Consider the following 25,835-nt stretch of genomic DNA (forward strand, 5'->3'; position numbering starts at 1 on the left):
TTCTCCGCACAGTGCGGTAATGTATTTGCAGGTGACGTCAAAGGGCAACTCTGAAAATCAGAAGTGAGACCAAGTAATGAAACATACACAGGTTTGGTTGTTGACAAGTTGTTTTTGTTTTGTTTTTTTCACTTTGCAGTACAGAAATCATCTGAGCCCCGACATTGTTTTAGAACAGTTTAAAACAGATGAGATATCACAGGGCCCCAGTCAAATCAATACTGCTGCAGTAGACATTTGGTCCTTCTAAAGCAATTACAGTCGGCGTAACCAAATTCCCCCACCCCTCAACCTGCCGTTAATGCCTGGATGTTCCATCGTTTTGCATAATACAGAAACTGGCATGTCTCTTCTGTTACATTATAAATGCTCAAGCTGTTGTGAACAGGTTCAGGTAGGTTTCCTTTATGATGGACTATACTTGCCCTAGTGGCTTGGCTGTAGTACAGTACGGTGCTTTGCCTAGGTCTGGCCAAGCGCTGGAGATGACGTGCTACGCGGGGTACGAACAACAAAAAACGTCAAGCCCCCTCTAAACCACTTGTCCTCACACATGACTATCTAAGCTGGTGGTGGTTGAGGTACGGCCTCACACGGCTGTCAGTTGTATTCAGGAAAAGGTTTTGCAGGGCCTGAGCGCACCCTGGCCGCCAAGCCCTGTGACGAATACTCAGCAAAGTTCACGCTCGAATACAAATGGACGACACCAAGCCACTTGTCGCCTCGCCCTCACATGAATGATACATTATTATTATTATCATTGATCTGCAGATATTTAATATCTCCCAAACACTTCTGCTTTTTGCACAGTTCGGTCCTATGAACAAAATTGGACTGACCCTCCCACACTGAACGATACAACCGATTTGATTGATAATTTTGATTTGGCATCTTTGGACTACGCATTCTTCATCGTAATATGAAGTAGAAGAATGGATGGTATTTAGGCATAACCAGTATTCAGTGCAAAATCTGTCTGAATGTGATTAGAAAAAGCACAGCTCCCACCCTGTCCCCTATCCAGCAAGTACTATATCGTAACTCTATATCAACTTCCTGAAATGGGCAAACCAAATATACTTGGATCATCAGCCAGCCCATTGCTGTGTACATTTTTTGTATAAATTTTCCATTTAAATTTTTTTTTTTTTTAATTATTTAATACGATTGCTGTTGTCGGCAGCGTTGTCGGACATTCCGGAGTGCAGCGGATGCCTCGCGCCCTTTACTCTGCGGCGTCGCCGAAGGTGTCCTTCTTCTTGCGCTCCATCTCAGCAAAGTCAAAGTCTGTGCCCATCATCCTTTTGTAGATGTCCTTGATGTCGTCGCAGGTCGTCTCAAAGTGAGTCGTGGCGTCGTAGGAGCGGGAGATGAAAATCTGTAAGCAAGGAAGAGGTCAAACTGTCAGAGAAAACATTTTACTTCAATACTTATTTTGGGCAATAGTGTTTTTTTGGGAGGTAGGAGGGCACCGCGTGGGTCCTCAAATCAAGCAAACGAGAATCAGGTGCTCTTTGGAGAGTTAGAACAATGTTAAATATATTCAAGTTCATCTCCTTTTTAAATATACATGCTGTGTAGAATATGACCGGCAAACTTAAAGAACATCCAAGGCATGGTGTTGTGTTGAAAAAATACTTAAAAGCCTTTATCATTACATGGCTGAGTATGATTTAAAAACCTGGCAGCTGATCAGAGGGTTCCAGCTCCAAGAGCCTTCATCAGGGTGCAGAGGAAATGACAGGAAGTACACACCATCATATAGAAACCCAAATCAATAATTAATAATGTCCCTCAGCAAAGACTGTACTCTAAGGAGCACATAGAACAAAACATCCCATGTCAATACAAATACAAAAGAAGAAAAAAAGGAAAGACAAATTGGGTTCTCATACTCAGCCATGTAATAATAAAGACTTTTTAATATTTTTTCAACAGAATAGTGTACTCTGGACGTTTTTAAGTTTGCCAGTCATATTCTAAACAGGATATTTATTTAAAAAGGAGGTTAACTTAAATATATTTTACATGGCTGATCTAGTGTCACTGTGTTGATAAAAGTGACATTGGTGCTAATACAGGTGTCAAGGCTCTAAAATGTAAAATAATACCATGGGCAAAAACGGCACAAAAAGATAACCTCAAATTTTAAAATCATGAAAACATTTAATTGTCCCCTCCCCTATATTTAACAGACACTGATTTTTCTTTTGAAGAAGGGGAAAAAACTACAGAAGGGTTTCCTGTGCAGCCTATTTTGCTGACACACAACTTTCCCGTGCCCAAACACTGGCTGCAAAACAGCACAGTGGTATCAGCAGAGGCACAAGTCAACCAGCGCACACTCAGGAAACCTCTCACTGTGTGTGTGTGTGTGTGTGTGTGTGTGAAAGAGAGAGAGAGCCAGAGAGAGATGCAGTGCGGTGTGTGTAGTCTCTTTTCCTTCTGCTGATACGTTGTTCGTAACACACACTCTTCTATGATTTTGTTGTGAGGGGTTATGGCTACAACGCAAAAGTGAACTCTTCTCACCAAAATATTAGATTTCTTAAAAAAATGCCACATGAAAATGTCACATAAGGGATAAACCCTATTATCTATGTCCAACATCATACACTAGAAACACCCGCTTTTCTGTATTTACTGCATTCTTATAAATGTCCTGCTCTTTGCCTCTGCCCTGATCATGTTTCATGTAATTTCATACAGTAATAGTATGTTACAGTATAGTAATTATTAGATGGATTACTGTCTGCGCTAAAAGCAGCTTTATGCATTTTTTTTTTTTTTTACACTGTCAAATTCACTGACTCAGTCGTACCTGGCTGTCAGTGCCCAGATCGGTGGGTGCATACAGGTCACTAATGCTGATGAACTTCTGCTCGATGGGCTGCAGCAGGTCCAGGGCCGGCTTGATCTCGCTCTCCGGGTCGTTCGTCTCCACTGTAGTGCTGGCGATGGCGATGTATTTACCCCCGGCCGCCACGTGGTGAGCGTAAGAGATCATGCACACGTAGATGTCTGGAGGCAGCAACACAACATTTAAAATGAGTTGGGTTTAAAGGGTGTAAAGCAAGACTTACAACAGCCCTTGGTTCACTCTTACTGCTCACTGCCCTTTCATCTAAGGGATTTTTTTATTTTAGATGATGTGACATTTTGTGTATATATTAAGGGAACACTCCAATGTTTAGGGCAAAATACCCTTTTTCCGACTTTAAGCTCATTCATGCTCAACATTATATATGTATATGGATACGGATGGAGCCCTCTGTCCATATTCTGCGTTCATTTCATTTGTTTTCTGTATTTCTACAGATATGGATAAAACAGAGCAGTACCACTGGAAACCATAGGGGCAGTGTAGTCAAGAGTTCAGTCTCAAGCGAGATCAGTCTATGAGTTGAGACAAGACAGAAGAAATTTTTTAAATATATGAGACGGCTTCGTTGTTGCTGTAAGGTTTATTCTTTCACTTTGACAAAGCCAGGCTGACACCTCACATAGACCTCAAGTCTTTATGCTAAACTAACATAAATGCTACTAATAGCAACTGAACCACTGGATGTACAATTGTATCGAACATCTTATTCACAGTCTGGGTAAGTCGGAAAAAGGGTGTTTTCCTGTAAATGTTGGAGTATTCCTTTAAGCAATGAACATTAAACGGCAAGTTTTATCATTTGGGAATAACCCTTTCACTTAACTCTATGCTTCCCTCTCATGAACAGTTTCCTGCCAAACTAAAAACATTTTTCTAGTTTTGTCATTTTGTTCACCGACATTTGCTTTTATTTTATAACAATGAAATGAAAGAGCCAGTATTCTGTTGTCATTTCCTGTGTGCGCTCACCGTGCTTCCTGTTGACCTGATTCTGGGGAATGATGATCTGGCACGAGTTGGCGTCGTTGGTGTTCTTGATGGGGTGACTCAGGATGCAGATGGCCCGGATCACCTTGCCCACCTTGTTGGCGCGGTCCATGACGTAGCTGGGGTCGCAGATGAGCTGCTTGCACCGGGCGATCTAGAGAGGGAGAGGTTAAAGGTCAGCGCCTGGATGGATCAGATCCATTCAATGTAATTCAATGCTGCACAGTTTCAAATGATGTAAAATAAAAATATATACCATAATAACAAACACAGGCTCTAATGAGTCAATAGCTCAGTATAGAGCGATAAAAAGCTATTTATCAGAATCGACTGTGCTGAATACAAAATGCTCACCTCTCCCTCAGACTTGACGCCCACCACCTTCCCATTCTCGAAGATGATCTCTTCAATGGGCTTGTTCAACATGTAGGTCCCTCCATAGATGGCACTCAGCCTGAAATGTAACCACAGTATGAAGTCTACACACATAAGAATCAATCAGGCCCTGCTATTCACATTTGCATTGAATTCATCTTGCGATACGTGATTATGCACATTACTGGCATGGCAACACTAATTTTAACATTTCCATTCCTCTTTATTAGGCAATTAAACCGTAAATAATAGACTTCTGCTGAAATTCACCATTTCACAATAGGCCAAAATAACACATTTGGATTGCATGCAAACACCTGCATGGTTTGTATCCCAAACTGCATGGGATTAGCATAAGGTGGGTGTGTCTACAACAGGGAGACCCGTGGCTGCCCAGAGAACCCATTTTCATTCAGACATCTGGAGGTCAGAGGTCTAGGGACCCCTTTGAAAATAGCCATGCCAAATTTTCCCTCGCCAACATTTAGCCTAACTTTGGGGTATTATTTAGTCTCCTTGCCGACAACCTACCATGATTCCTTAATGGCACGCACAATTATTTTCAACATAAATATTTTGGTCGGGCAGGGAATCTTTTCGGGGGTTAGAAGTATCAATAACATCAATTTAAAGAAATGATTGTGAATCAGTAAAAAATAGACTGCAACGCATCGCCCATTTTTTTCCCCACCCAACCCCACCACTGAGTGACTGTATCTATCCACTTATATCCAAACTTGTCATGCATTGCTGTGTGCAGTGTGTGCAGTATGTGCAGTGTGTGCAGTGTGTGTGTGTGTGTGTGTACCATACCTGGCGAAACCTTGGGGCATCTCTCCCAGGCCGTACAGTGGGTAGAGGTACGGACTCTTGCCATATCTTGCCAGAGATTCGCTGTACAGCTTTATCCTGTTTATTGCGTCGATGCAGGGTTGATTCAGGTAGCTGAGCGGAGGGCGATGGAGAGTTTTTATAAATCCTCACAGTCGAGACAGATGGCAACACAATATTTGAAACCAAGGGGTATTGCACAATACCAGTGATTCTGCATGTTTGGCCTAATATATATAAAATGTTTAAACGCTCATCTTTGCTGAAAGTGAGCAGTGGTATTTTAGATCTCTGATTGCATTATCCTCCCTTTTATCAGGCACTGGTTTCCATTCATTCCACTACAATATGAAAGTGAACTGAAAAAAAAAAAAAAAAAAATGAACCCCTGCATGATTTGCAGGGGTAGTAAAGATTTGGTTTGTGACTAAATTGTATTTAACAGGCCAAACATTCAAAATCACTGGTATGGTCCTTTAAGTTTTTGATACAGGTAGAAAGATCACTCACTCGTCTGTGCGGTAGAGAGCGAGGGAGTGGCCAGTAAAGTCTATGACATCTTGGCCCAGGTCAAACTTTTTGAAGACGTCTTTCATCATTGTCTTTTGGGGATCGACATCCTCCATGGTTTTGGGGTCATTCTCGTCGAAGTTGGCGATGAACAACAGGAACTTTCTGAAGCGCCGTTTCTCAAATATGCCCATCAGACCTTTTCGGGGACAGTTGGTTTGTTAAAATTAGAAAAAAAATTATCTATATACATGCGCATGTAGCAAGACACACACACAGTTGTCCATGTGCAAATAAAACACAAGATGTTTTGCTTACAGATACACAAAAAGCTCTGGGGAAAACTGCTTGTACAAGTGTGTCTTACCAGATTTAAGGGCCTCGGCCTCAGTGGAGGGGACTTTGTGGATTGCACCCTTCTTGTACACAAAACTGCCTTCAATCACTTTGAAATCCAGGTAGCGAGTCACCTCTGTGATCAGCAGCATGCGGACCAGCTGGCCTGAGCAGAGAAAGAAACATCAACATTAACCTCTCAACAAAAAACACATTAAGGGGCCACTGTTGAATGTCATTAACAAGTAGGCTATTAATTGATCAAATTCTTTGTGATCTTGATTTCCCAATAAGTGCTGCTGGCACCGCCAACACACTCAATTCACCAACTTAGCTGGTATCAGGTTAAAAAATGACATGACTACGCGCTTCTTTCAACAGGGAACATCAACAAGTTACACTTCCCTGTTCACATGCAGGTGGACAAGTTCAGATACCAATGAGAGGAAGGTGGATGGGTCTTATTAGCACCCTCCCTTTTGCCCATAATAATAAGGGACCTTTATGTCTGCGTAACTAGAACTACATTACAATAGATATGAACACTTGGCTAAAGAGCTAGAACTATATTACACTTGATGTGAACAGCAGGCTCTCAAACTAGAATTATATTACAATAGATATGAACAATAGGCCATACAACTTGAACTAATTTACAATAGATATGAACAGGCTATATAACTAGAATACAATAGAACTAGAACTAAATTACAATAGAGATGAATTTCAGGCCATATAATTAGAACTGCATTACAATAGATACAGACAATAAGATACAGACATAGAACTATAACAAAATAGATACGAACAATGGGCTTCAAACTCATTTCTGGTTTGCTAAGCCCTGCAGTTCACCTCATGAGTTAATGATGCAAAGTAAGGAGATATGCGATCGTGCATACCGTTGGCCATGAGGAATTTGGGGACGAGGTCCACGTTCCACTCTCGGCCTTTCCCCATCGACTCAGGAACGGCGCCGGGGATCTTGAAGTGCTTGTAGACCTGCAGGGAAGACACAGGACGTTCAGAAAAGACAGTGAACACAAGCTATCAGCAAAATGTTGGTAAATTTCCCGGCTGTTTTTGGAGGGGAAGTTAGCACAATTTCTACATTCCTCAGTTCAAAGAGTAGGTGGCTGGCCAAGGAAAGTCAGTGATGGTTATGGAACGCTTTTTTGAGACAGCAGCATCACAGGGTGCATTACAGAAAACAAAGTATGCAAAAAGAAAAAGCATAATAACAGATACAGAACAAGTACAGTCAAAAGCGCGGGTCACCACCTACTACAATCCACACAGCAACAACAGTGTTCTGCATATTCACTGATCATGCGGCTTCTGTAAATTTTTGAGGTTTCCAATCGGATGGTGCACAATCACTGGCTCTTTGTTTGCTCAAACATGCCTGAAATTGAAAGTTCACACAACGACTCAAGGTCCTGGGAAATTCAAAACTCCAAGGCCTTGCTGTCTCTGATGAGCACACAGTGGGCTTTAAAGACAGCTTAGCTCAATCTGCAGAGTTTATTCTTCCTCCTGCGAGTATTGGGACATTTTTGGTTGTAATGCCAACATCCAATAATGTTTGTTTTTTATCCTTTACCTTGCACACAATACAAACATTTTAGCCTGTTAAAAGTTTTAAGAAATGTTTTTCTTATTTGGACGTTTCCTAATGACTTCACTTCAATATATTTTTCAGTGCAAACTAAAGAAAGATGTACTAAATCATACCATCACAGTCATAGTCATAAATCACACTACTGTTGTTCTAGACGTCCCAGTATCACTGTTTCCAACGCCATACCAAGTACAAAATTGGAACCGAATTGAAGTACCAATCCCATCCATTACTTTAAAGAGTGCAGGCTTGGGACTGTTTATTTGGAGTCAATCATGGGGAGCTATCTTGTGTTTGACAAAGCAGTTAAGTGCCAATGATATCTATTTAAAGCTAAGTGAAATACTGCTTTACCATTTGAGTGTGAACCTGTAATATTTACACATCTATCCAATCGCTAACAAGATCAGAATACCTCTCAAGCGGGCGGGTCTGTATTACAATCCTCATTTGACACTCTTCCTGTGTCAAAAAGTCAAGCAAGGAGGGCCAGAGGTCAACTTACATCTTCAAGAGGCGTGACGGAGGCACTCTCGCCTCCGTAGTAGGGGTTGCGGTCCATGTGCAGAACCTTCTTCCCCTTCACTGACATGATGCCTGACAGAATACATTCCTGTTGGAGAAATGAAAACACAAGAGGAGTTAACCTTAAGGTCAGCAGCCGTTACGTAAACAGCTGGAGTGGGGTTTTTTTTCTTCAAATATTTTTATTAGAAACATTTTTGCAATAATAAGGGCAATTTGTGCACCAAATATGGGTAAACTACTCTGTATTTGGCCTGTATCGAAGTCTACTCTCAGCCAAGCTCATATTTGATTAATTTATCATCATTCAGATTATCCCAACAGTTTAGATTTTGCTGCTGTGGTTAAAAATGTGGTAAACCCATCCCTTTTTTCACACAGTCCAGTTTCACGCCATCTTTGTTGCAAATGTTTTGAAAATAAATGAATGTGGTCCCTGTCTGGCATGGCTCTGTCTTTTCATCCTCTGATCTGTGGGGATAAATGTTTTGGCCATAGTGGGCTGGTCCAGTTGGCAGAGAGTGCTGGAATGACTGCTGCTGTGCAAAGCAGCATTCATGCAGAGCGACGAAAGTCGGGTCAACATGTGCATAATACTTTGGCAGGGCTCATACAATTTCTTTCTAGTGGTTTAAAAAAAAAAAAGACTTAGATTAATTAACAACAAAACAAGACTATCTTTTAGAGTTGCTACTGAAAATGTATGTTCCAAATATTGTGTATGAGCCTCTCTACAACAAATGAGAAACACACAGACACCTTTGTTTCTTTCTTTTTTTAAAAAAAAAAATAAAAAAAAAAAAATTCTAAACTGAAACAATACTTTGCAACAGTCCTGACCAAAAGTATGGGCAGTATTTACTTGCAGAGGTAAAATAAGCTGTTTTTAATTTTATCCATGAGACTGAGACAAACTTGATGCATAAACACACCCAACAGAAAGGCCGCATTGGTTTCACCATCTCCTTGACCAGTCTTTAACAGGTGAGGCTGCTTTGCTCAAATTCCCATGGCTTGCAGGAAAATCATAATTTTCCATTACATTTCCAAAACTTGGAAATTGTATTTTCAAATTTAGAGATTTTTCCAGGCATTTATTGCCTAGTTTTATTGCCGATTGGCTAGCTCCATAGTTTTTTGTTTTTTTAATTTTTTTTTAAACTTAGTTAACCCTGAGCTTATGTAAGGCAATGTAGGGCACCATAGTACTACACTGGTTACGGATTAGTAAAGCGATTAATGTCACTGTTGGTTGCCTGTAAAGTTGGCTGTCTAGGGGTTGACACAAATTCTACCGTCGCACTCAGGGTGAAGAATCCACCAAATGTCTTAAATGTCACTGTGATGGTGTCCTCAGTTGTGTAAAACACTGGTCACTTTTCACAGAGAGCTGGGAAGCTGAGGCTCGGGACATTTAGCCCCACTTAGACCTCGATACTGGTTCGCGGCTCATATTTCTGGTGAAGACTTCCAGGACAGAACACAGGATCCTTTATCATCCTTTCTGCAAAGGGAGAAGCAGTTGCTGCTGTGCATTAGCCTCACACAACAAGGGCTAAAAGGATAATCTGCCAATAATGTGTGCAAGATACTGTGATCTTGATTAAAGTTTACAATTATTTCAGTGAACTTTTAGAATTCTACAGTACATCAACTTGTTTTAATAACCAAAAAAAAAAAAAAGAATAAAATTCACTGACTTATGGCTTATTTTGCAGCCCTTCCCTGAATAACTATGGAAAATGGCTTTGGCCATTACCAGCTATAAAACAAAGTTGTGGATTGATAGAAACTCCAGTATAACTGAGCTCTGTTTAATAGCAAGACCCCAGGAGAGACACGCCCAGTGTCATTATCATATCTGACATGTTTGTGTGGAGCTGGGGGGAGGATTAGAGCTGTGACAGGCCTTCACGACTCTCAGAGACTGGTACTGCCGAACGAAAGCGTGCATGTTTGACCAAGTCTGGAATTCACGCTGACCAAAGGCCTTAATACGATTACAGCCGCTGGTTTGTAGGAGCAGCAAAATGTACTACATCATGTGATTGTGTGGACTTTATTCTGAAACAAGACTGTCCCTACTCAACAACACTTCACTCTCAGGCAAAAGGACGAGGACTTACCACATGTTATAAAGCAGCACTGACACTGTTTGAACTTCAGCTAAACTTTCTTGTCGGTGCAGCTGCATCAGACGATGTGTATAAGCTGTATATCGCAATTATTTCCACAAATAAGAAAATTGGCAGCAAGCCTGTCCAATGTGCTATTTGTACTAGATGCTAAAAGTATAGTTTTTTTTTTTTTTTTAAATCTGTCTCTCAAATGAAGGCTAATAACGATTCGTCATCATCATTAGAGCTGGATGACATGGTTGAAATTAAATCCACACTTTAATATTCATTAGAAATAACATTAAGAAATCAAATTAATGTTCATCATTGAGCTGAATAGTACGATTGGGCATCATGTTAAATTTCACTTTCCATGCAGTCTAATGCCAATTTTTTTCAATTATTAAATAAAAATATGCCTGTTATCATCAGTTTGGACAGAACTGTCACAATAACCCAAAGCAATTATCTACAGATGATCAACGATAATATTGAATTTTCAGCTAGCCCTAATCATGATCACGACGAATAAAAAACAGAATTATTACTGCAGGAATAAGAGTGCAGCCTTGCTTGTTATACTTGTTAGCCTGAGCTTGTTGTGGGTGAGGTAATAGGGTGGAGGCGGATGAACATACTTCTATGATTGGCAAGCAACAACATAAACCTCACAATGCACCTCGCCGTCATTTTCAGTGAGTGAGGTCACCTGACCCTCTGTGTGTGTGTATGACCCACTGACTGTGCTCTGTTATGACACAGGAAGTGACACGGTAACTGCTCTTTGTTTCTGTATGATGATAAATTAGGACAGCTTTCTAGGGGCCAAAACCAGCTTCCCAGCTCTGACATCAAGGTAAATACAGGCTCGGTCTTGACTTTTAAGCTTTAGCTGTTTAACATGCAGCTGGTACATTCAGCACAACATCTGATCTGCGTTTTTTCATTAACTTACTCGTGTTGTTCTGTCAACCAGTGCTCTTGCAAATCAAAATAAATTTACTGCTGCTCTATCAATATTGTGATATGAGACTCGATATTGTCTTGGATTTTAAAGATCATGACATTGTGATATGCAATATGTTTAAAAAATTCTGTTATTTTCCTCTACCTGATTGTTCATTGCATCTACAGTAATGTCTGTTTAGGTTTTACAAAAATCACTTTGGTGTAAAAATCTATGATATCGCCACTTATATCAATGTGTCTGGTCAAAGATATCGTGATACTGTGTGTTGTCGATACTACCGAGCCCTAGTTTACAATCACTTTCATAAGCCCTTTTTAATAGAGATAGAGATAGAGATTAGAATAGAGATCCTGCAGTATTGCCATAATGAAGACCTGTCATTTCATCGGCTTCATTTTTCAACACTGAACCAAACAAAGTATGATAATAATAATTAGCATAATACTGCCCCGGAGTGTAATTTTAGATATCATGCCAGGATGTATATCTTATAAAGCACACGTCGATCTTCTCCACTAGATAAGATCCAGAGATACAAAGTCAGGCTAGAAAGCTGTAACACTTCTCTTTGACCTCACTGTGAAATCTAATCTGCTATGAGAAAAAAAAACCTCTCAAAAAGCCGCTCAACTTGTCTGTTTGACCCATCGTTGGACCAAATGCAATCCTCTCTTTAACCTTAGATTTTTCTACAACCCATCACCCAAAATGATAACCCAAATGGGGGTCTGAAGCTTTTTCAACCTGGAAGTCCAGAACATAAAAAAGTTTGAAGACCTCTGGGCTTGATAAAGTGTGGACATGGCTTAACTGACCTGCTGCTTTAACTGAATACAAAACACATGCTGTAGTTTACTCAAATCTTTTCTGGCTTCAGTGTGCTTCGATAAAAGATACAACTTTGTCCCAAGGCATGGAGATTAACGCATGCAAATCAAAAATGCAACCGCGGTTCATGTATTCCTTCAGGACACAGGACTAAACCACACCAGGGAAAAAAATATTAAATTAGATCAGGCCGCTCTCAGGCTTTTTCTTGTCAGGAACCAGACACCTTGTAAGATTTTGTCCGCAGAACCTAATATGGGAAATACTGCATTGCTGTATGTGCTTCAAAGCCACGGACAAAACTCGGCAGACACAGATTCTGTGTATTGTTAAATGCCAAAGCTTTAACTTTGACAGCTTTGGCTTGGAGGACTCATGGCTGTAGACGAAAACGTAGTTAAATTGTGATGTGTCATGGCGAGTCCCCCCAGCTGACATGTGACTCGAGCCGACCTGCTGCTGCTGCTGCTTATATAAATATAGGCTTTGACACAGAGCCGGGGGCAGCCTAGTCATCACAACCTCAGCCAGATAGTAGCTGTCCTGCTGACAGAGAGGGAATGAGACTGATCTAGCGTACAGTCAGGCAGAAAACGCAGCCAATAAAACACTGTAGGCACACAGGGAAGCTCCTGGTTCAACCTTTAACACCTTAGCTACATAAAACACAGGTGGGAGCATGCACAGAGCGTGTGAAAATCAGCAAAGCCAAGTCAGATGACAAGAGTTGGTCGGCGTTTTAGAGTTCAAAAAGCGACACACACCTGAATCTGCTGTCTTTCCAACACACTTTAAGTGTTTCTTTCCAGCCACAAAAGTAATCCACTCAGTGCACAGGATAAAAGCTATCAGGCCAGAGTGGAGACACCACTCAAATCATCAGCAAAGATGATCCCCTTCCTTAAAGAGGAGTGATAAATAATCTCCCACACGGGTTTTGTACAAATCACTGTCATTGCAGTCCTGGTGTACTCCTTGATTAATAACAGCTTTGTTCAACTACACCTATGTAAGGATGACCGTTGGTGTTTTCGTAGAATATTTAGGCCTACAGAAAATAAATTAAGTAATGTGGATACGATGACTAAGCAGTTAGAGGCAAAAGACTAGTTTAATAACTTGCAACCTTTAAAACCTGGAAAAGACGACACATGCCACATCACAATATAATGATATCCAAAATCCCAGATGTTACCTAGTCTAATATCCAACTTATGGATGCACAATATATCATTGGCCATCATATTATCATCTGAAAAAAGAGAAAATTTAATAATTGTTGTTGTGCCAATAGTGGAATTTCAGCTGAATCTTTTCTTACAAACAGCTGTGGCTTCTTCCATAGCTCTTTGCCGTGACATTTTAGTCATTTCTGAGGTGTGAGAAAGGGCTCGATAGCAGTCAGAAGTGTTTTTTAGCTGCAACCAGACCCTCTATAGCTCGCTCTGTTGGTTGATCAAAAAAATTTTCCCCACCATTTGGTGGCATCAGTTTTCACCTTAGGATTCAAGATTCAAGATTTTTATTTGTCACAATGCATGAATGTACAAGTACAGCAGCAGTGACATGCAATGGTAACAACTCCAGCACTGTAAGTAAAACAGATAAAAATAGAAATAAAATAGAAAGTGTATATATATACACACACACACTCCTATATACAATATACAATTATGGACAGGAAGCCCCACTGAATGCAAGGCATCAAAATTAGTTGATACTCACAATGTTCCTCTCCACAGAGGCTGAGACTAAATTATTCTCTTCACATTTTTGCAAAAGCAACAGTAATCTTACCTGTTACTGCACTGCCACCAGCCACAACAAACAGATCAACCCTGAAACTCCATTATTAGTGCATCTCTGATTACAACATTAATATACTGACTTATCACTAATTACACCCTATTCACTTTTCATGTCCTCAGGTTAAAAAGCTGCTTAATTGTAATTGCCAATAGCATCATAATGTGAACCAGACTGGGTTTAAGTCTGAGATATCTCATCCTAAGCCACTCCTCCATGTGTCATTAGTAAGAGACAGATGGGAAACCCCATCCCCCAGCCACTTAACCTATCAAAATGCTGAGGAGAGGAGTACATGAGCAAGGCCCAGGCTGTTGGGGACCGCAAACTGATCTAACTCTGTTACTAGAGGTAGTTTCAGCAATAGTGTAGGTGGTAGTGTGTAGCATTGAGCCCCAAAAGAGGAAGCTGTAAGCATAAGAGAAGTGACTTCATTGATTTATATCAGGGAACAATGTCCAGCTATTTCACAGCAACCACAAGAAACCATGTTGCATTAGTTCAGCTTCAGTCTGCAGGTACAGGGATTGTCATGATGTTCAGACTGTCTGTCTAGCTCTTGGAGAAAAATATGCATGCAGCAATTCACTTTCAGTTCCTCAGTGTGGCACGACCACACCCAACTGTGAGCTAAACCATTGGCCTTCCCACCAAACCTTAAAACCAACCCCTTTCCTCTTGCCTGCCAAATCCACTGTCAAGGCTCACATCTCACCCCAGCACTGGATCAGCTCTGGCCAAACACCCAAAAAGACACAAATCTCACAGTGCTAGATGCACTGAAATCTCGTCAAATCAGCATGATGGTACTTGTGTAATAGCATTCTCAAGAGTTGACAAACCGGAAACTGCAGAGAATTTCACTTTACAGGAAACTATCCATCAGTCTCCAGGAAAAGCCCTAAATTCATCACGAGTTTTCCCTGTCATGCCTCAACAATGTAACCATGAAAAAATTTACAGCGGGTCAGGAGGCCAGTGTGCGCTTTCTTGTGAAAACAGAATACTGTTTTTTCCACAGCATACACAGTTAAAACTTGCCAGGTTCATTTCCGGGCAAACAAACAAACTAGTACATACCAGAGGAACTTAACAGCCAGCCAAACTTATATCGGTCCTACTACGATTAACTTTTTCATGCAGAAAGTTCAGGGTCTGTGCATGTATGGTTAACACCATTCACATGTCCACCCTTGTCGTCTGCACTATGCATGTTGTGTTATTTATTATTGTATGCACTGTGATGTGTCTTTAGCAATTTGTGAGACCCAAGGCAAATCCACATCTGTGAAAAGTGGCTATCTAATCTACACTCTCTGGCGTTGAAGTCGCTGTCCCGCAGCAATGCTTTCCCAGTAATCCAATGATCAACAGTAGCAGTCGGTTTCCTCCTTCCTCCCATTCAGCTCCCCTGACAAGCGGAGAAACTTCCATTAGCTGGTCACTATCAGCTTCATTAGCGGACTTTGGTTATCTAATACGTGTGATCTACAACAGCTCGTACACACGGTCTACCTCTACTAGCTGTGCCAGCCTGTTGAATCAGCAGCCGAGCGCAAAGTTACATTAAGTTACCACGCATCGTACTTTTATCAGATAAGCGGCTAAGTTAAGCCCCCTTGGTAACTTAACTTTGGCCTATTGTGAAGTACAGCCAAGAAATGCATTGAATCCGACGCACCTCGATCCCGGAGTTTCGCTGTGCACATAATGCAAGACGAGATTAATGGGTCAAACTGACACGTCGTTGCTGTACAGTTAGCACGCTAATTAGTTAGCCTTACCACGGCTAGCTGGCTAATTAATCATCCGAGTAAGCTTTTCTTGGTTGGACAAAAGCTGCTTTTACTGGCGCCCAACTTTCAGACAACTCACCGGATGACTAACCCTACCCTGCTGTAAAAGCACTGATTAAACCATTTCTATCACCGCAGCACTAAACCCAAGAATTTTAACTTGTTTAAGCTCGCGTTTATGTTTTAGAGTGCGAATAGTTTAGATGTACAATTGGCTAGCGGTTAGCTGCTTTGCTCTTAGTTACCGTTAAGTAGCCACTTACTCTTGGCTAGCTACTAAAGCTAGCTAAGCGCTAGATGTTGTGCCGATTAGGCCCAGTTAGCGCAAAGCCCGAGACGTTAACGTGGAGAACAGGTTGCAAATCACTTCCAAACACCGCCAACGCCGCTCGGTTGGATTTGCCCTCACCGTCAGTCCGGTACCCAGCACGATAACGTCGTATTCTTCATTCATTTTTCCAAGTTTTTGCGCTTCTACTTGTGAATATCGGGTCCGAAGAAAATGGAGATCTGCAAAGCTGGAAATGAAAGGGGCTGCGGTTCAACGTCAAGCGCCTCAGAGGGGCGGAGCTTGTCGTCTGTCAGCAACCTGTCTGATTCACAACCTGAGCCCGGCCCGCTGCGGCTCACCGGGCTACAGCGACCTGTGTGGGACTGCACCTTCAAACACCATAAACTCTCACTAACTTTTTTTTGTTTATCATGAGCTCCATTTAAACCCGGTCATATAAAACTCCAGAAAACCAGTTTATGTGTCAGGTATGTTTCGTAAAATAAAACATAACCACTTTTTGTTGCAGCCCAGAAAGCAATAACATTGAATTGGCCTCATAGAAGAACTTTTGATACATGGCAGTCACTAGTTCAATAACTTTACACAATGGAATAAAAAAAAATATATATATGCTGAGATTGCAAATTGTAGGGTAACTGTGGTGGCTTATGATAGTGTTACAGTTTTCCTATGATGTGGGGTGTGTATGTTACTTGGTTAGTTTTGAGGTCGTTCTTTGCTGTTCCCGTTTGCTTTGTTGAGTGTTTTTTCTTGTCTTTCTTTGCCGTTAGTAGAATTTAAAAAGAAAACTGTTGTAGTAACCAGATGGTGTGTTTGTGTAACTTTGCCTAGTAAACATAAAGTTGAGAAAAAATAAAACATAACCTTCCCCACTCACCGCCCCCCACCCACCCCCCAGACACATTAAACTTTTCCCTTTTAAATGTCATTAACTATCTAAATGTCATGTTATAGTTCCTCAGTGTCATCCAAAACAACTAAAACAAATGGGTGTAAAATGTTGATATTTTCTATCTTTTACACAGGTAAAACAGCCTGGTGTCAAATAGATCGCAACACTGAAAACTCACTATCATGTTACTTTCATGTTTATCCACTTGTCCCCATTAAATTAGGAGATGTCATGAAATATGAGGCAAAAAAAGACAAAGTCAATCATGTATTTAGAGGTGTTAAACACTGAGAGAAGTCAAACTGAACCCCAAGATAATAGGAGGGTTAATAACCAGCCACCAGTTCCAAATTCACAAGCAAATAAAATGTTTTGTAATGCATTCTTACTTCACTATTTATGTTGATACCTAATTAAATCTAATCTTACTCAACACATTATCCTGCTTGGTGAAACCAGAAACATTCACTAAGTTACATCTGAATCAGCTGCTTAAAAAACAAAAGAAAAGAAGAAGAAGAAAAAGAAAATACTCTGGAGTAAAAGATTTATTATACTCCTTTAGAACATCAGCCCATCCAATCAAAACAAAAGAAAAAAGCCGAAACTGTTTTTCTGCAAAATAATCAGTCCAGCCCAATATGTGCAAACATATGGCAAACTCATGAAAGGATTTACTGACTTTCTTTTGGCTTCATTAAATACAGAGTTCAAATAGATATTTATGCATATGATCTGTATACGATGTTTTTGGCTCTTTATGGCGTCTCTGGTAAGCCACACTCAAACACTCGCAGCATGTGTGGTTTCGTGGCCAGCTGTTGTGCCATGGTGCCCGATGCATCCTCAGTGTCCTTGAGTCCCAGCTGCAGAAGAGTCCAGGCGGCATCTGCATGCTGCCCCATGCATGCCATGTGAAGAGCTGGCAGATGGACACAGTAAAAAGCACATTCTGTGAGAGGGTCTTTCTAATAGCTAATAGCAGAAGTATGATTCTTATATTCTTAAGTATGATTTTTATAAAAAAAAAAAAAAAAAAAAAAAACAAGAAGAGAAATAGAAAGTGAGGACTGATAAAAATCCCACAAGGTTCCTCCCAAGATTAATTGAGAAAACACTGCATTACATCCAAGCCAAATACATCTTGAATTATTTCTTGGATACCACTGTGACATGCATTCCCAGCATGCTTGTCAGAAAAATCCAACATTTCACAAGTTTGCTGCTGCAGGAAAAGCGAGGCGTGATGTGCTGCTCACCGGTTCGTCCCTTTTTGTCCCGAGCGTGAAGATCTGCTCCCAACGTCAGGAGTGTTTTTATAGTCGATGTGTGGCCTTCCTGAAACACGCAGGAGGATGGAAGAGAGGTTGCTCAGTTTAACCTGCCACCATGGTGTGTGAAACTTGTTTGTATCCAGGTCACAGCTGATTTTTTCGAGCACACTGTGTTTGGTGCATCGTTAAGCACTCAACACGGTGCTTAGTGACGTGGAAAACATACAAAGTGCTGCAAACTTTTTCCCCTCCCGAAAAATAAACACACTCGTGCTGGTCATGAGAAAGGCCTTTTCCCAGAACAAATAGTACTTGAAAAATTGCTTGTCAAATTATACTTAATCAACAACTTTCTCAATCAGCAACTAAAACAGAACCAGATAACCTAGATATCACTCTGAAACAGTATAAGTATTTACAAGACAAACCGGAAATAATGGGATTGTTTTCACTGAATTGTCAGGACTCAAGGTTTCGCAAATGAACAGATGACCTGCAAAACCAGGAAGCAAATGCAGAACAATAAAAAACTGCAACTATTTTATAATCCCAGGTTATATTCTCCACTATAGTTTCTTTGATTTGGTTCAAAACACAAATAAGAGCTTTTACTTTGGCGCAATTACAGCCACGTTTCCTATTAACAAACTGAAAAAATTAACCAAGCACAGTCGTGGTCATGCAACTCTGCTGATATTGAAAAAATTACACTCCTAGCGAGCTGATATGTGGACGATCAGACTAGTTTATGAGTTGTAAATGCAAAAAGTGTTTCATCTTTTGTCTTATCCAATTCCAGCCCAAACAGTTTCATTGGAAAATATATTTTTAAGTTTGTCTCCTTTTTAAAATTAACACTGTGTGAAAAATATGACATGCAAACTGCAAAAAATATACAAGGCACAATGTTCCCTTGAAAAAATTAGTATGATTTAATGACCTGGCTGGTGACCAATGCGTTTCAGCTCCAAGAGCTGTCATCAGGGCATTCAAATCATACTTAGCCATATAATAATAATTTTTTTTCCAATGGAACAGTGTTCCTTGGATATTTTTCAAGTTTGCTGGTCATAATCTACACAGGATCTTTATTTCAAAAGGAGAGAAACTTATATTTAAATATATTCTCCATTGATCCAACACTCTCCAAAGAGCACCTGATTCTCGTTTGCCTGATTGAGGACCCATGCTGCGCTCCTCATTAATGGAACAGTTTCATGTCTGTGATTGACTTTGACTAAGTTAATGATGTTTTCCAACTATTTCCAGCAAGCTAATAGCAAAAGCTGACATCCCCGAGGGCTTTTGGAGAGTTCTAAGTCAAACCACACACTGACCTTGGCAGCGTAATGCAGAGCAGTAAGCTGGGTGTCAGCCGTCCTCTGGTTCACATCCACCTCTAGCTCCTGCACCAGGAACCGCAGCGCCTCCTCCTGGCCAGTAACTGCAACTTGGTGCACTGACTGAGCCCCGATGGTGTCAGCTGCAGTAGGAGAGGCCTGCAGTACACGCGCGTGCGCACACACACACACACACACACACACACACACACACACACACACACACACACACACACAGTCAATGAATGGAAGCATGTGAATTTTCTTTAACTCCACTGAAAACCTGTCGGATGGAGACAAACCTGGTGCATCTGCAGGAGCAGCCTGGCCACCGAGACGTGTCCGTTCCTCACAGCGTCCATGAAGGGAGTCACCCCACAGCTGTCTGGGCTGTCTGGCACGTAGCCACATCTGGAAGCAGGTGTGAGGGGGAAAATCCTCTAGAACTTAACTGACTGTACAAGTAGTGACACCAAAATGGGAAAATGCTCAAGTAAAAGTCCTGCATTCAAAGTGTTGCTCAACTAACTTAGTAAAATGTGTGGAGAGTAAATGCAGTTACTTTGAATAATGGTTCCTTTCAGAGTGTTAAATTATTGATGCTGCAGCTCTAACTTCACCATATACTGTTGTTTAGTTTACACTCCAACAATGCCCCAGATTTATTATTTTGCATGGAAAAGCTTATTCTGCAACATAACTACTGTAGTAACTACAGGTGTCAGATAAATGTACTGCAGTAAAAGGCACAATATTTCACTCTCAAATGTAGTGCAGTGTGCATTGTGACTAAATAGAGATGCACGTTGCAAATCTGCTAACTGAATATGCACTACACGTCTGTGAATGGGCCCAAAGGCTAATAAAAAAAAAAAAAAAAAAAAAGCTATTAGAAAATTCTGAACAGGAATTACCTTTAAAATCAAACTGCGAGGCAGCGACTCACCTCTGTAGTAAGAGTCTAACAACCTCTTCACAGCCATGCATCGCTGGATTAGGGACAGAGAGCAGGAGTTAGAATATGAAGCCGAGCAGTAGTGGGAAATGTTTTACAACACTATGACATATATTGATATATTATCAATACTGCTGATATGAAAATACGTATCACCTGGGTTTTCAGATACTGTAATATCATGAAAGGGTGAACGTGTTGTTTTTTCCTTGTTTTAAGGCTGCATTACAGTAAAGAAATAACAACTTTCTGCTCTTATTAGACTCACAATATCAATATAGTGCTATTTGATTTTGTCCATATTGCCCAGCACTAGATTTCAGTGCAAATAATGTTTGCTGTTTTTTGGAACTTGTGTCTTAAAGAACGTAAGAAAAGTTGATTCCTCTAATTTTATTCATCTAAGCACACATTACATTTTAGTAAAGTAGGTATTTCTGGTATTACACGTTTTGATGAATGTAATATTTATGGTTAAAAATCCCCTGTTAAGCCAATCATGTCTTCATTTTTATGGCCACCAGCTAAAAGGCAGTTACAATATCCGAGTCTTTCCCTGTATTTAAAGTAACTTACAACACACACTAAAAACATATGGTACACAGAAGTATCATGGCTTGCACCTATTAAGAAAAATACTCAACATTCATGAGATCCTTCTTGAGATCCTCCTGAAGAACTTCCTAAAATCTCTCCTGATTTAACTCCCAATCAATACATTGTTTGCAGCTAATACACTGCAAAAAAAAAAAAAAAAACCTCCACAAATCTCATGTTTCATGTTAAAATGTAAAATCTTTTTTTCTGTGAACAAATATAAATCTGTTGAAACAAGGCAGAGCAAGGCAGTTCAGCTCACTAGGATCACAAAAGGGACACTTGAGTCAAAATTTTTACCTTGTTTACAGTAAAACCAGATTTTAAATGGGATATGGCGTTAAACTTATTGATTTTTGCAGTGTGAACAGTAATGTGAAGCCGCCTTGCCTGCGGTGTGCAGCGGTGTCCGCCGGATCTTGCTCTCGGTCCTCCACACATCCGGGGCCACGTTGAGGAGATGCTGGACAATCAGGGGATCCCCCTCCCTGCAGGCTATGTGGAACGCGTTCCAGCCATCCTTGTTCTTCAGAGCGGGGTTAGCGCCGTGGGACAGCAGCTCCTGAATCACCTCCAGGTTTCTTCGAGTACAGGCCATCATCAGAGGGGTCCTGAGGGACAAGAGCCCATAGAGACTACATGAATGCTGTCACAAGAGGTAGAAATAACTAATTACATTCACTCATGTTACTGTAATTAAGCAGCTTTTTTGTGTACTTGTACTTTTTTTGAGTATTTTTACTCATACTTACGTCCATTTTTGATCGAGTATTATAGTTCAATATATTTAAAAATCACATCCATCACAGAGAAAAAATGACCAGTGACAGATTGTGGAAGCTTTCACAATAAAACACTCAGACAGCAAAGATGAAAAGAGGAATCTGCATGTACTTTGCTGGTTCTACTTTTTATCATTTCCTGAGGGCCGTAATCCAACCTCCTGCCAAATTTACACTTATGTAGGAAAATAAACTATTTTGTTTATTTCACTCAGGTGCTGTATTATGCACCAACAGTCCTGTGGATGGCAGTGTCCGATATGAGTTGGGTTGAGCTTAAAAGATAGCTGTTCCCGTGGAAGATTAAATTAAGTTTCATGCAGGCTCACAAAATCACAAAGAAGAGCAAACCATTTTCAGAGGCACTATTTCTGAAAGAGTGCATGATGCAGGCTGCAAGTGAACAACAACATAACAGCATTAAAAGACAAGTAGAGCAGCTTAGTTTTTAATGCTTTAACTCTGCAATGTTCACAAGGCCGGTGAGCAATGACACTGACAGCATTGATATCTAACATTAAACACTGGTGCTGACTTCTGAATACACGTTATGAAATAGTAAAAATTTAATTTGAATAACAGTCTGGCTGAATACTCTTCTCTGATTGGTCGGCAGGTGTACGTTAAAACCGCGTACTGTGCACGTAGTTCGACTAAAATTTACTATCAACGTTTTAAATCCATCCGCTACTCACTTGTAACCATAGCAACATGAAAAAGCCCAACTGTCAAAACTTTCTCGTTATCAAATACGACAAGCACAGACGAGTTATCGACTGGTTAAGCTAACGAACTGGTGAGTAAAACACAACAATTGTTATTTTTGTGTATCGTTTTCTGCTCTTTTCTGTGTGCGACCACAATAAGCGGGACAATCAACTCGTAGGTGTGCGTTTAACGGTTTTTAAAGGACCGAGTCGAGGCCAAGAACCACCCGACGACCAGCGGAGGTTTCGTAATAAAACCGTTTAATGGACACCAAGGTTAATTATCTTTTACTTACACTACTCACAAAAAGTTAGGGATATTTGGCTTTTGGGTGAAATTTATGGAAAATGTAAAAAGCTCACGCTACAGTGATATTATATCATGAAAGTAGGGCATTTAAGTAGAAGCATACGCTGGTGATTTCCTCATCTCAAACAATTTGTTGAAACAAAAGCCAACAACAGTGGTGGATATTCCACAACAAAAAATGTCAGTGTCAATAACTTGTCATGTGCCCTTGAGCATCAATTACAGCTTGACAGCGACGTCTCATGCTGTTCACAAGTCGACTTATTGTCTGCTGAGGCATGGCATCCCACTCTTCTTGAAGGGCGGCCCTCAGGACATTGAGGTTCTGGGGTACAGAGCTCCGAGCCTCTACACGGCGACTCAGCTGATCCCATAGGTTTTCTATGGGATTCAGGTCTGGAGAAAGTGCAGGCCACTCCATTTGAGGTACCCCAGTCTCCAGCAGCCGTTCCCTAATGATACGACCTCGATGAGCTGGAGCATCAAACACCTGATGTGAATTTTGCCGTTAAACTCCTTGTTAGAGAACAGCAACTTGTGCAAAAAGTACTGAAACATTGAACAGTTGGACATGTGCATTCAAAAGTTTATGCATTTTAGGTTCATCCTGAAATTTCACCCGAAAGCCGAATATCCCTAAATTTTTGTGAGTAGTGTATATGCCTGCTTTGAATGATTGATGAAAATTTGTTGAGAAACAAGTAAGACAAAAATCATGTCCTTCGAGCCGGATTTGAACCAGCGACCTAAGGATTTCAGCAATTAGCCGCTACAGTCCTCCGCTCTACCAACTGAGCTATCGAAGGAACTCGATTAAGCAAGCTGGAAAAATGAGTTTTAATCACACACAGCTAATGGTACACGTACTAATCGTTCCTAAATGTAATCGAAGTAATAACCTACGCCACATGCTCACCAATCGGCCCTTTTCAAGCAGTCCACCGTGGCCCCTTCCCGGACCAGGTAGCTCACACAGGCGGTGTGTCCCATGGACGCGGCTTCGTGCAGCGGCCTCTTGTAGTCGTTGTTGCGCACCTCCAGATCCATGCCGACCTCCTCCATTAAAAACCTGACGGTGTCCAGGTGTCCGTGTCGGCTCGCATAGTGCAGCAAAGTGTCCCCCGACGTGCCGAAGTGCTTGTTGGTGACCGCCTGAACTGCTGCCTTCTCGGCTAACTTCAGGTGTTTTTCCAGCGAGCACAGCTGCCCCTCCTGGGTGAGTTTCACCAAGTGTTTCAACGTTTTGTCGTCCATGTCGAATGTAAATAAAGGTTGCTCATGACACACACACATGCACACATGGAGGTTTTATTAAGCTAAAACAACACGCGTACTTGTCGCCGTTTCAAATCATGCTCGGGATATTTGGGTACTGCTGCTGCCTGCCTGCCTGCTGATGCAAATTATTGGATGGCCAACCGAAACATTACACAGTTGCACGTGTTTCACTTTTGGCACCTTGTAATATTGTTACAGTTAAACCTGCAAGTTTTTGTTATGTAAAAAAAAAAAATCCAAATTTGTCCCCCTTCGATCTTTCATTCTTATTCTTATTCTTATTGTTGTTGTTGTTGTTAGTGTTAGTAGTAGTAGTAGTAGTAGTATTACATAGATAATGCGACGAGGCTAAACTGACTTGATACTGATTTTGAAATCTCATTGATACACCTCGGTCGTCCTTTCTAAAAGAGCTGTGCCCAAGGAATCATGGGATTTGTTGTTTTTTTGCATTAGCTAAATTCAGATGGCGATTGGCATCCTTATTTAATTATTTTTTTAATCCACCATCTGTTCAGCGTATTGCTAAAGAATACAATAACCTAGCGTTTGTCAAGTTGTTGTTAGTCAAGCTTGCAAGAGTATTCTCAAGGCACAGTAACTTGTGCCTTAAGCTTGATTTAATTTATTTAACACCCCAAAGGTGATGGACAGTCCTTGCAGTACTGAGCTTGCAGTACCAAGTTCCTCCTCACTTGTTTTTGGTACCAGGTTGGGCTGCAAATGCTTTGTGAGCAAGGGTTTGCCAAAATGGTCAAAGGGATTGTTTGCACTTGCTAAGATCTGGTTGCTTGTCTGTAGTTCCTCAGACAGAGGTGACTAATGATCAGCAAAATAATGAACAGTTTCAGCTACAACAAAACATGCAAAAATATCACAAATGAATAACAACAAAAATAATAACCAGCGCTCGGGCCCTAATAATAAAATTTATTTGTATAGCACTTTTCAAAACAGTTACAAAGTGCTTTACAGAGCAAATGAAAATTATACACACTGTCAAGATATGAGCAATAAATACATTGAACATAGGAGCTGATAAAACAAAGCATTTAATGAATACAGTAAACATTAAAAAAAAAAGGTAGTGCAACAAAAACAGTAAAATATTACTAGTAAAAGATGGCTAAGTGACAACAGGAGTGAGGAGTGAGTGAGAAGAAGACACAGATTTTGCTAACCTAAGTTCCTAAGAAGCGCAGGCAGTGGCTAGGCTCATAGCGCACAAGTAAATTTTGAAGATGCGTAACTGCTAGGATCACTGCTAGGAGGGAAGTGATCTGGTTTTGTTACTTTAAGTTTGTCTGGTGGCTGCATTTGGAGTGAGTACTGATCGCAGCGTCCAGGGTTCGAATCCAACCTCAGGCCCTGTTGCATGTCATCCCCTCTCTCTCCCCAGCCCTTCCTGTCTCTCTCTAGTGTGACTCAAATAAAGCGGGAATGCCAAAAAAAAAAAAATTATGTGCAGTACATATAAAGTATGTGGATTATGTGGATTATGTCTAAAAGACAAATTCTAAAAGAAAACAAATATCTATCTCAGAGATGTGAGCGAAACCGGAAATTTTAGTATTCTTAATACGTTATTAGAGTGACAGGCTGCATTTTGGAACTGTTTTGTGCATTGCAGAAAGCAGCAGTATTAATACACTGGAGCCCCTCCAGAGTTCAAGGGTACATACAGGGTTAAATTAGATTACATTATATGGAAAAACTGTAACTATTCAGATGAAAAAAAAAATGGCTTATTACAACCGTAAGTTACAATAAGACATAACTACAATAACCAGTACAATAGAGAATGTCAAATTTGCATCCT

The 25,835-nt window shown here is 40.7% G+C and overlaps 2 protein-coding genes and 1 non-coding gene across 3 annotated transcripts; all 3 read right to left on the reverse strand.

Moving 5' to 3' along the window:
• Positions 1 to 92: 92 nt before the first annotated feature.
• On the reverse strand, positions 93 to 16,169 carry gdi2 (GDP dissociation inhibitor 2). The gene is made up of 10 exons (XM_030045664.1): positions 15,996 to 16,169; positions 8,050 to 8,157; positions 6,826 to 6,925; positions 5,955 to 6,089; positions 5,588 to 5,786; positions 5,060 to 5,191; positions 4,226 to 4,325; positions 3,854 to 4,025; positions 2,822 to 3,021; positions 93 to 1,378 (listed from the first exon to the last, which is right to left on the reverse strand). Exons 1-10 carry the CDS (start codon positions 16,038 to 16,040, stop codon positions 1,226 to 1,228), a joined length of 1,344 nt encoding a protein of 447 aa, XP_029901524.1. The 5' UTR covers positions 16,041 to 16,169; the 3' UTR covers positions 93 to 1,225.
• Positions 16,170 to 17,303: 1,134 nt separating this feature from the next.
• On the reverse strand, positions 17,304 to 24,166 carry ankrd16 (ankyrin repeat domain 16). The gene is made up of 7 exons (XM_030045665.1): positions 23,655 to 24,166; positions 21,330 to 21,550; positions 20,334 to 20,376; positions 19,690 to 19,798; positions 19,385 to 19,546; positions 18,033 to 18,111; positions 17,304 to 17,695 (listed from the first exon to the last, which is right to left on the reverse strand). Exons 1-7 carry the CDS (start codon positions 24,029 to 24,031, stop codon positions 17,532 to 17,534), a joined length of 1,155 nt encoding a protein of 384 aa, XP_029901525.1. The 5' UTR covers positions 24,032 to 24,166; the 3' UTR covers positions 17,304 to 17,531.
• trnay-gua (transfer RNA tyrosine (anticodon GUA)) lies at positions 23,457 to 23,544 on the reverse strand. The gene is given in 2 exon segments: positions 23,457 to 23,492; positions 23,508 to 23,544. It is a non-coding gene; the product is annotated as a tRNA-Tyr (tRNA).
• Positions 24,167 to 25,835: the final 1,669 nt, after the last annotated feature.

Source organism: Myripristis murdjan, chromosome 23 (genome assembly GCF_902150065.1).
Source record: "Myripristis murdjan chromosome 23, fMyrMur1.1, whole genome shotgun sequence".
NCBI lineage: Eukaryota > Metazoa > Chordata > Actinopteri > Holocentriformes > Holocentridae > Myripristis > Myripristis murdjan.